The following is an 11,636-nucleotide window of genomic DNA, read 5'->3' as shown; positions in this document are numbered from 1 at the left end:
TCACTCTGCACTCTGATTTCCCTCTCTTTCTTCCCCAGCACAAGAGACACACCAGGCAGAGGAAGCCCATTCTTAGAGCAGGGGTCTCACTCACCCAGTGCAGATAGAGGGTCTAATAATTAAGTTAGGGGAAAGAATCTAGGGTTAGATGGTCTTCCCCAGGTTTGAGACTTCCCACCAGTATTTTAGGTGATTCAGTGCGGAGGAGGACTGTCGGCTAAAGGATGCTCTAAGCCAGCTCTGGGTGATCTGCTATGAGCGGCTGTCATCCTATATGCTGGGAAGGAGCAGATCCTGTATCTGCTGGTGCTGGAGCAGTTCCTGACCGTCCTACCTGAGAAGGTCAACACCAGGTTGTGAGAGCAGTACCTGGAGAGTGGAGCTGAAGCTGTAGTTGTTCTGAGGACATTGTGAAAAAACTTATAGCACCGGGAGAGTGGTGGGAAGGAAATCAGGTGTTTTAAGTTAAGATTCAGAAGCACAGATGCATTGCTTTTTGGTACCCAACTTGAAGACGGCAACCGTTTTGCTATCCCAAGGCACATCCATTGAGGTTTTCAACAAGCAGTGTGCTTGCCTGTTTCAGGGAATTATCTGTTCCTCGTCAATGGATTTTTGAGCTTGTGTTTCTGAGGTGCTTGGTTTTTTATTCTTCCCTCTATTCCTTTTCTTATGAAAGAAATTTTTAATTCCTCCTGTGTCCCAAAATCAGATACCACCTCTCCTGTAATATGCTCTGTAAGTGGTCACTGAATGTATGATTAAATGATCTGGAAAGGGGGTTCCTGAGATCACTATTTTGGGGTTTTGGTGAAAGTTCCACAGAATGTCTTTAAATGTTTACAACAGATAGCTGCGTTTTCCTTGTAAATCGGAATACTATCTTGAGAAGGAATCTGAGGGTATTCCCTGGCAGTCCAGTGGTTAGGACTCTGTGCTACCACTGCAGGGGACCTGGGTTCGTTCCCTGGTCCCTGGTTGGGGGAACTAAGATCCCACGTCTCGCAAGCCACACGGTGCGGCCAAAAGAGAAAAAAAAAGAAAAAGAGAGAGAGAAGGAATCTGAGTCTTAAATATGGACCAAGCAGAATGAGGTGCTCTTATCAGTTACTGATGTTTGCCATGAGTATCTGTGGTGTGAATGTCTTTGTATCTGTATGTCTGCCTTTGTATTGAACTATATCTCCTTAATGTCTTTGTGTCTTCAATCCTGCCATACTCCTGAAATGAACATCCTTCTTTACTGAAAATATTGAGGCTCCCTGATTTACAATTTTATTCATATGGAATTCCAGGGGATCCCAATTGGCCAAACAATCTTGAAAAAGAAGAACAAACTAGGGGTACTCACACTTCCCAATTTCAAACGTTATTACAAAGCTGCAGTAATCAAAACATGGTACTGCTATAAGGATAGACACGTAGATCAATGGAATCGAATTGAGAGTACAAAAACAATGCCATACATCTACAAGCAACTGATTTTCAACAGTGGTGCCAAAGCCATTATATGTAGGGAAAATAGGCCTTTCAACAAATGGTGCTGGGACAACTGGATATCTCCATGCAAAAGAATGAAGTTGGACCCTTATCTCATACCATATACAAAAATTAATTCAAAATCAAAGACCTAAATGTAAAGCTAAAACTATAAAATTTTTAGAAGGAAACATAGGTCTAATCTTCATAGTCATGGATTAGGCAATGGTTTCTTAACTATAACACCAAAATCATAAGCAACAAAAGAAAAAATTGATAAACTGGATTTCATCAAAATTAAAACCTTTTGTGCATCAAAGGACACTCAATAAAGTGAAAGACCACCCACTGAATGGGAGAAAATATTTGGAATTTCAGATCCTTAAGTCTGATAAGGATCTAGTATCCAGAATATATGAAGAACTCAACAATAAAAATACAAACAGCCCAATTTTAAAATGTACAAAGATTTGAGTAGACATTTCCCCAGAGAAGCTCTACAAATGGCCAATAAGCTCATGAAAAGATGCTCAACATCATTAGTCATTAGGGAAATGCAAATCAGAACCACAATGAAATATCACTTCACCCACTAGGATGGCTAGAATTTAAAAATCAAACAAACAGAGAAAAATAAAAACAAAATACTAAGTGTTGGCAAGGATGCAGATTAAATTGGAATCCATTTGTACATTGCTGCTGGGAATGTGAAATAGTAAATAGTACAGCTGCTGTGGGAAAAAGGTTGGCAGTTCCTCAAAAATTTAAAGTGTTACCATATGCCCCAGCAATTTCACTCCTAGCTATTTACCCAAGAGAACTGAAAACATAAACAGAAACTAGTACATGAATGTTCGTAGCACCATTACTCAGAATAGCCCAAAAGTGGAAACAATCCAAATGTCCAGCTGAAAAATGAGTAAATAAAATGTGGTATAGCCATACAATGAAATAATCATAAAAGGAATGAGGTGCTGATACATGCTACAACATGGATGAACCTTGATAACATGATGCTAAGTGAAAGAAGCCAGTCACAAAAGACCACATACTGTATGATTCCATTTGTATGAAAAGCCCAGCCTAGGAAAATCTGTAGAGACAGAAAGTAGATTAGTGGTTGCTTATGTTTGGGGGCGTGGGGATTTGCAGGTAACAGCTAAGCACTATAGGGTTTCTTTTTGAATTGCTGAAAATTTTCTAAAATTGTGTTAATGGATACACAACTCTGACTATACTAAAAGCCATTGAGGGCTTCCCTGGTGGTGCAGTGGTTAAGAATCCGCCTGCCAGTGCAGGGAACACGGGTTTGAGCCCTGGCCCAGGAAGATCCCACATGCCATGGAGCAACTAAGCCCGTGTGCCACAACTACAGAGCCTGCACTCTAGAGCCCGCGAGCCACAACTACTGAAGCCCGCGCGCCTAGAGCCCGTGCTCCACAACAAGAGACACTGCAATGAGAAGTCCACACACAATGAAGAGTACCCCCTGCTCGCCACAACTAGAAAGTCCACGCACAGCAACAAAGACCCAGCGCAGCCATAAATAAATAAATTTTTTAAAAGCCATTGAATTATATACTTTTAATGGGTGAATTATAGGGTGTGTGAACCATATGTCAAAAAAGCTATTTTAGGGACTTCCCTGGTGGGGCAGTGGTTAAGAATCCGCCTGCCAATGCAGGGGACGCGGGTTCGAGCCCTGGTCTGGGAAGATCTCACATGCCACGGAGCAACTAAGCCCGTGCACCACAACTACTGAAGCCCGCGTGCCTAGAGCCCATGCTCCGCAACAAGAGAAGCCACCGCAATGAGAAGCCTGCGCACCACAGCAAAGAGTAGACCCCAATCGCAGCAACTAAAGAAAGCCTGCGCACAGCAACAAAGACCCAACGCAGCTATAAATAAATAAATTTATTTAAAATAAATTAATTAAAAAATAAAGCTATTTTAAAAGGGACACCATCAAGGAGGAATTCAGAATAATGACATTTGCTTTTTTTCTGTCCTTGGTCACTTGGCTGGGCTCTGGCTATGCTAGATACGGGATTCTTTATGAAACACTGTAGCAGAAAGAAAACTGTTACTTTGCTAGTTGTTGCCAAAGTGTCTTTGGGGAATCAAGTATCTTTCCTTAGGAATGAGCCTTCCTAATTTACTTGGGGATCATCTGAGATTCAGAGGAGACAACCAAACCTGGAAACTGCTCTTTGTTGAGAATTTGAGGGCAAGGAAGAACTGAGAAGGGAAGTGTTTCTGCAGAAAAGGTGGGAGGCTGGGATGCTTTTGGACAGAAATGACTGAGAGACACAAGAAAAGAGAAACCTGATATTCAGCATTAGATCATCTGCTGAATCACACTGTGATGTAAATGTCCCTTACTGTTAGCCCTGAATCAGCAATAAAACTCTGCTGTCTTTTCTGTGTGATACTGAGAAGTATGAGTTTAAAAAGTAACGACTTGGCCCCTCCCCCCCATATGAAACAATGGAGCAGCTGCAACGTACAAGGCAGAGAATGAGGACCGAGCAGAAATCAGATCTGTCAGTGGTCCAGGGTATGTAAGCCTCTGAATTCACAGGAATCTTCCAGAAGAGTGTGGCTGAGTGTTTGAATACATTGAATCTATATATTAAAGGACCCTGGGTTACATATGCTTGGAAAGCCAGAGTTTCTGAATATGACATATATTGCAGGGCCGGGTGCATTTATAGGTTACAAGATTTTAAAGGTGGGGGGAGCAGAGATGTGGACAGCAGGAAAGAGGAGTAGACTCATTGAGACAGGAAAGAGGATTGTCCTCAGCAACAGGAATGCCAGCAACAGTGGTCAATATTTATTGCGCAGGACAGAGAGGCACGGTTTTATGGAGGTCTCTGCTGGCTGACTCTGGAACCAAGCCCATGAAAATTGTGATGCTGACACCAGGGAATTCTGGTGAGGAGGCACAAGCAGGAGATCTCCAAGGAAAAGCTTCAGACACTGTGGCCCCCCAAGGCCCTTGGATACGCTTCAACAGCCTTTAATTTACCATGGAGATAGACACCCCACTCACTGGATGTTCGGACAAAGATGCAGTCAGAGGGTTTCCTTCAGAGGTGAGCCAGGTGTCTTCATAATTCTGCAAAGTAGAGGATCAAGCAGAAGCTGAGCCTTTTCCTAAGTGGGAAGAGACCTAAATGGAAGGGCAGGAGGTACAATCAGCTGAGCACTTGGGTCCTGGTTCATTGGAAGGAACCATCCAGTTGATGGGGATGCAGCTGGGCGATGGGGTGGGATGAGTGGTTAGGACACATCTGCGTAGAACCTGGTTTTCTACTTTGTAACTTGTGGGAGTTGTACTTCCCGGAGGGTGAGGGGCTTGCCGTGGGGGATCATCAGGACCCATACATCAGGGACAGGTAGAAAGAGGGACATCAGTGCCCCTCTCACCTGCTTCTGCAAACCGTTCTTTTGTTTCCACCACTGGGAAGTTATCAGTCGGTTCCTTGTGTCTTTGGGTGCTCTCTGAAGTTGGGAAGTACTTAGAAGAGGGAGATTTGTGCTTCCAGATCTTCCACCATCTCCCCAGGCCCAGGAGCACAAGCTCCAAAAGTGTGAACAAGAGACAGAGCCCAGTGACCCCAAACATGGTCTTCAGGAAGATGGTCTTCTCAGAGGGGCGAGACAGATTACAGCTTATACTACCAAGGCAAGGCTCTCGACGACACGCAAAGGAGCTGGGCATCTTGAACCCGTACAGATGGTACTGCCCCCCCAAAGCTGCCCCTTCAAGGGCCAGTCGCACCCCCAGCTGTGCCACATAGGCCCAGAGCACCCTGGGGCTTCCAGGCCCCAAGGCATCTCTGCTTTTCTCCCCTTGGCAGATCAGGGTCTCCTCTTCCTTCTTCACCTTTTCAGATTCCTCCCAGTGCCAGATCACATGATACAGAGTGAAACCCATGTAGAGGGCACTGGGTACAGCCACCAGGGTGACCTGGAAGGCCCAGAAGCGCAGCGGGGAGAGAGGGTGGAAGGCATCGTAGCAGGCAGCCTTGCAGCCCAGCTGCTGCGTGTGACACACGAACTCGCTCTGCTCGTCGCCGTAGACCCCCGTCCCACTGGCGGCCAGCAGCATGAGGCGGAACCCCAGGAGCACGGGAAGCAGGAGGCGCCCCACGGGGGTGGAGTGCCGGCTCTCCTCCACCACCAGCCGCCTCAGGAACCTGCCGCACATCCTGTTAGGGAGCAGAGGACAGTGGTGAGTGTAGGTGTAATGCTCACTGTCTGGTGGGAGTAGTGCCAGGCCAGCTCTTCACCCCCAATCCAACGGTGGCTAAGGCAGGCTTCCTCGCTCCTCTCCTAGGACCTGGCTGATCGAATACCACGACCTGAGGGCACCCCTTTATAGTTAACGGAATCATCTGTATAGAATATTAATAGTGAGTGAGTGTGGGTGTGGCTTTCTCTTCTGTCCCCGCTCCTGTACTGCTGGAGGGGAGAGGAACTCTCGGCCTGTGGGGAGGCCAGGGTCAGTCTTTGTCTCTCTCTTTCCCTCCCTCCCGCTCCTGCTTCCCAAAGGCTAAATAGTCAGAGACCCGAGTCCTCTGAAGACCATTGCTTCCCTAGGTGATGGCTGCTAGGTCTGGTGCTACTGTCAGTGTCACCTGAACGAAATCAGTGCTGCCCCTGGGAGGGGTGTGCATTGCCTTCTCTGGCTTCAGGCCCCCAGGTGCTCACAGGTGTGTCAGTCTGGCCCCCATCACAGTGGTGAGACTGAGGTGAGGTTAGGTTAAGGGGCTCGGTGGGGATCCAGTGAACAGAGTGAATGTCAAGGCTTGCTCTAGTCTGATGTTCTTCAGACCTAACCAGCTTAGGAAAGGAGAATACTTTGAAGAAAACCCAGCAGATCTACTGGTTAAACACAATGGTGTTTGGGCCAAAGCCAGAGGTGACTGGATCAAAATCCAAAATTCAACTCTGCTTTGTCATTGCTCCTTGGGTTTACATCTCCCTCGTGGTAAGAGGTGACCATGGTCGAGGACAGGCTTCAGAAATTCTTCTGTTCTCTGGACAAAATGCCGTCATGCTACAAGCTCAGTTTGCCATCTTCTCTGTCCCCAGCAGCCCTCCTCAACGCCTCAAAGCTTCTCTTCCTAACCCTTCCCCTTCAGCCCAAACTCTTACATACCTTGTTCCCCTCACTCTCAGAAGACCATGCAAAGCTCTTATTCCAGAGAAAATAGACTCGTTAGTGTGAAACCCTGAAACTCCTCCTTCTCGTATCTTCACAGTCACGTCCTGCTGTAGCATCTCAGAGAAAGAAGTGTCTTTCCACTTGTGCAAGGCTGCCCTCCCTTTCAACTCTGTGTCCCTGGGGCACAACTTCCAGCTTCTTCAAGAATTTGACCCCCTAATTATCTTTTCTGTAATTCAGACCATCCTTGTTTCTGCTCTGACCTTGAACTTGCTTAGGTTTCTTCCTGTTAAGTCTAATAATAATAACCTGAATTTCTAAGTTAACATGGCAGCAAGTGAGACAGGCCTAATTTATCTCACGTCGGCTTCCCTATTATAATACCCAGCGAGATGCACAAAACAATCTTAAATGAGTATTAGTGTTATAAACTATAGATAAGAATGGACCACATGCCAAAACTTAGGCAGAACGGTCACTTTAGTGCAATCAAAAGAGACGGATTGAGATGCTTCCAAGGAACAGTTCTAAGGGCCTCAGTTGACCAGAGAATTATGTCACCATCCACCAACTGTGAGAAACCATATTTGAGCCACTAAGAATCAGAGCCTGAACTTCTGCCTGCCCCTCAGTCCCTGTCTTTCTTCTTCCTTCATAGACTGTGAAAACTTAGAAGTATATCAGGCTGCTGAAAATTCTTTTCTATAAAATTGGGTTAAAATTTTTAGAAGAAACTTATTTCCAGTCTCTAGAAAGATGCAGAATTGGTCCCGTGATTAAAGATGGCATATTGAAGATAAAGATTTATCCCTTCACGTCCCTAAGACTCCTCAAAAATGAGAGTCAGTGGATCTTTACATGTGTACACCCACTATAAATAGAGTAGAAGAGAGATCATCAGCTTGAAGGCAATAAGAGATTCTGGGGGAGATTAGATCAGGATGCTAGAAAGCACATTGGATAATTCTCCCAGAATTCAAAGGAAGAAGATGAATAATTGAAAATAATAAAAGATAGGGCTTCCCTGGTGGCGCAGTGGTTGAGGGTCCGCCTGCCGATGCAGGGGATGCGGGTTCGTGCCCTGGTCCGGGAGGATCCCGCGTGCTGCAGAGCAGCTGGGCTCGTGGGCCGTGGCCCCTGGGCCTGAGCGTCCGGAGCCTGTGCTCCGCAGCGGGAGAGGCCGCAGCAGTGAGAGGCCCGGGTACAAAAAAAAAAAAAAAGATAAATAGATAAGGAACAAAATCTGTTTCTAATTTGGAAATCAAGACAACAGTAAAACAAAGTCACTAGCTTACGTATTGGTGAGAAAGCACTCAATGAAGTGCTTTCATTAAGTGAAACACTAGGAAAGAAGTGTTTTCTCCATAAATGTTTCAGTTTTGTTTGGTGAAAACTGAGCTCCACAGCAAGTTTCAAGGCTGGTCCTGGGTTTCTCAACCTTGGCACTGTTGATGCTTGGGGACTGATAATTTTTGTTTAGGGGTAGCAGGGGTGCTGTCCCATCCTTTGTAAGATGTTTAGCAGCGTTCCTGGCCTCTATCCGCTAGATGCCAGTAGCACACTTCTCCCCTCCCACCCACAACTGTCTCCAGATACTGCTAAGTGTCCCCTGGGGTCAAAATCACCCCTGGTTGAGAACCACTGCTTTAGGGTAGCACTGGTCCATCACCCCTCCACTCTTGGCTTCAGTTGCCAGCTCTGTAAAGCAAGATGTCTGCACCAGAGCATCTCAGAGGGCTTTTGTAGGGCATGATAATCAGCCCATTTCCAGGCTGGTTGTACATCTTCCTGTGAGGATGCCTGCAGCCTCTCCCACCTCATAAGTTCAAAGGGTCCCAGCACTTGGGGTTGGGGGAGAGCCCTGGGCTCTGGGGGTTTCTGCCCTGGCCCTCCTGGCGAGTCACCAGACTAAATGTTAATTTGGTAAATTCTCAAGTCAAGCTCTCCGCCTCGTCTCATTTCCAAGTGCAGGCCCAGCACTGTCTACACATGTTGCCAGCACATCCCCAGCAGACCTGGAATTTAACACAGAGCAGCCCTGGCATATTCCAAGTGTCGGGAGTTTGAGTAGCTTCCTGAAGCCCTCTCTCTGGTTCTTCTTTCCCGTGCCCACCCCAGACCTGTAGCCAGACACCCAGATGTCCTCTGAGAGGCTCTCAGAACTGAAGTGAGGTCTCCAGGGCTCACCACAGAGCTTCGGGGATTTGGAAGGGAGAGAACAGAAAAAGCAGGACAAGAGGGCTTGCTTGAGATCCCTTGGTTTGGAGCACGCTTCCTGCCCTTTGCCCCGCGGCCGTTATAACCAAAACAATGCTCATTCAACACACATTCCAGGGGCTCCTGGAGGGTGCAGACAATAAATAGCCTGCTCCATCTCCCCAAGGCTGCAGACCAAAGGGAGTTTCCTATAAACCGAAGCTCAAACACAGCTGTCCGTCCTCCCTCCTCCCCTGCTTTCCTGGGACCCAGTGGTCTCCCCATCTGTTCCAGCCGTCCCCAGCCCACCCCTCTCGTTCTCTGAGACCTGCGTCCTCCTCCCACAAACACGTCTGCAGCTTTGCCCACAGGGGGCCAGAGACCCCAGGCCAAACGTCGAGACCTAGGGAGCTGAGGGATCAGCATTGTTGAGAAAATTCAAGGGACCACTGTTTCTCCAAGAAAAAGAAAGAGTTTGCAAATCAATTTATTCTGGAGGGGGCTGGCAGGATCTGAGCTCTGTCCAGATTTTAGAAGCAGTTCCTATGCGCTCAAGAGTTGGGAGAAGGAGGAAAACCCAGAGTTTGAGGGGATTTTCGAATACGTATACAGATATTTAAAAATTCCATAGCAATTTTGTTAAGAATTTTTCTAAGCATCTCTTGTTCTTTGGGAGAAAACTTTCAGGATACTATGGGTGGCAGAATCCACCTCAGAGAGTTAAGGCGTGAAGGAAGGTTGTCCACTGAGGCCAGCACTAGAGCAGCTCCCTGCTTCCAGCTCACCCCACCTGGCCTAGAAAACATTCTAGATCTTTTACTAAAGTGCGGTCCATGGTGCAGCAGCCCTGTCATCACCAGGGGTGCAGAACCTCAGGCCACATCCCAGGCTTAGCAAGTCAAGTCTGAATTTTAATAATAATCCCCAGGCAGTGGGCGTGGGCATTAGAGTTGCAGATGCACAGCCCAGAGCCCCAGGCGGTTCCCACCACCACTACCCCAGGCCCTGTGCCAACCCAGCTTTGCTCTGCCCTGGCACTCACCTGGCAGCTTCAAGCAGAAGCACCAACAGCCGGGGAAAGAGGCAGAGGTAAGAGCCCTCAGGCTGCAGCCCGCAAGGTCCCAGCTCTCCCCCCAGGCCCTGCCTCCAAGCTTCCACCCACTCCTTCCCCCGCCCCTTGTCTTTCCTGGCAGCCTTAGCGCAGGGTCAAAGAATTGCAGCCAGAGGGGCAGGCAGCCCAGCTGCTAAAGAATGGGCTCTGGAGAATAACCCTCTGTTGTCGAGGGTGAGGGCTCTGTCTTCTAAGTGAACTGAAATGGGGATTTTCAGATCATCTGAAAGGGGGGCAAAGGCTTCAGCATGTTTTCAATATAGGGACTTGCAGGCAACAACAGATAGAATTCCATACATTTATCTCTGGACATCCTCTCTTCTTGGCTGGGAGAAACGGGCTCTCTGCAGCTCAGGGAGCCCAGCCCCTCTCCACCAGGCCCAGGGAAGATTGCAGCACCTGAGTTCCAGATACTGGCCCTGTGGAGATCTGGAGCATAATTCCACCATTTTCTAGCATTTCACATTGTTGTAGAGAAGTTCAAATCCACCTCAATAGTCTTCATCTTTTAAGTGATTTCATCTTTTTGACAGTTTGCCAAATGGCAAACTTTGAAGCCTGTTCACTCCTCCAGGGGATACTATTCAGCAAGACGTAGAAATCTCTCACTGGCTCTTTCCTGTTCACATCTGGTACACAGGAAACATGGATGCATCCTTAGGGCCAAGAAACTCTGGGCATACAGGCCATTTCCAGCACAGCCACATCTCCTTCCATTCATCTGCTGGATATCCTATCTCCTGCCTTTTTGATTTATCAGTCGGGAATCAACACACTGGAGCCCCTCTCACTAGGCATGAGATACAGGAGGCAGCACCCTCACCGCCTTCCCTTGGGGAGAACTAATAGCACATCTCTTTCCAAGGCAGCTTCCCTCCAGAGTTAATCCTCTCTCCCTCTAATTTCCAACAGCTCTGCCATTTTATACAACTTAGACGTGGGTGTAGAGTTCGAGCGACATAACTTATTTGGTTTTCCTTTGAAATATTGCATTTTAGACTAACAAATCACTTTAGAATGTCGTATGTGTTGTATTTTCTAAAATAGTCCATCTTGAAATCCCCGTCCAAATTTCCAATACCTTGTTACACCAACATTTATTTAGTTGCTTAATAAATGATGGATATTCTAAGTGCTAAATGGTTATTAATTCACACTTCATAACAACTTTATGAAGTAAATACTGTTACTGCCCTCTTACAGAGGACAGAAATGAAGAATGGAGAAGTTAAGTAACTTGTAAAAGGTTGACCAGCTAGTGAGTAAAGGAGATGGGATCTGAAAAAGCAATCTGGCTGCAGATAGCAAACCCCTAAACACTGCTATACTCCTAGCCTCATCGTATTTCAAATTACCAGCCTTTAAAGACCTTTTGACAGTAAATCCACTATAATTTCATACCTTCAAGAAAATAAAAATCCTCTGCTGGCATTTTCTCCATCTTAATGACTAGCTATGCCATCAACCCTGGATTTCAAGCAAAAACTTAGGTGTCATCACTGACAACTTCTCCTTCATTGAACACATCTTATCATTCTACTGGTTGTACAGATTTCTGTCCCATGAATTAAGAAGGTGCCTTAGTTCAAGACTGAGTTACCGGGACTTCCCTGGTGGCGCAGTGGTTAAGAATCCGCCTGCCAATGCAGGGGACATGGGTTCGAACCCTGGTCT

At 46.8% G+C, this 11,636-nt stretch overlaps 1 protein-coding gene across 1 annotated transcript; it reads right to left on the bottom strand.

The window, feature by feature from the left end:
* Positions 1-4,390: 4,390 nt before the first annotated feature.
* Positions 4,391-9,969, bottom strand: GJC3 (gap junction protein gamma 3). Its single transcript, XM_060032402.1, has 2 exons — positions 9,894-9,969; positions 4,391-5,696 (listed from the first exon to the last, which is right to left on the bottom strand). Exon 2 carries the CDS (start codon positions 5,693-5,695, stop codon positions 4,871-4,873), a length of 825 nt encoding a protein of 274 aa, XP_059888385.1. The 5' UTR covers position 5,696; positions 9,894-9,969; the 3' UTR covers positions 4,391-4,870.
* Between the last annotated feature and the right edge of the window lie 1,667 nt (positions 9,970-11,636).

This window comes from Delphinus delphis, chromosome 15 (assembly GCF_949987515.2).
Source record: "Delphinus delphis chromosome 15, mDelDel1.2, whole genome shotgun sequence".
Classification (NCBI taxonomy): domain Eukaryota; kingdom Metazoa; phylum Chordata; class Mammalia; order Artiodactyla; family Delphinidae; genus Delphinus; species Delphinus delphis.
Note: the sequence above shows the minus strand (reverse complement) of the source record. Positions and strands in the feature narration are given on the sequence as shown.

Bases quoted from the DNA above. Each gene is read 5' to 3' on its own strand.
- GJC3 (XM_060032402.1), bottom strand. From the start codon at position 5,695: ATGTGCGGCAGGTTCCTGAGGCGGCTGGTGGTGGAGGAGAGCCGGCAC.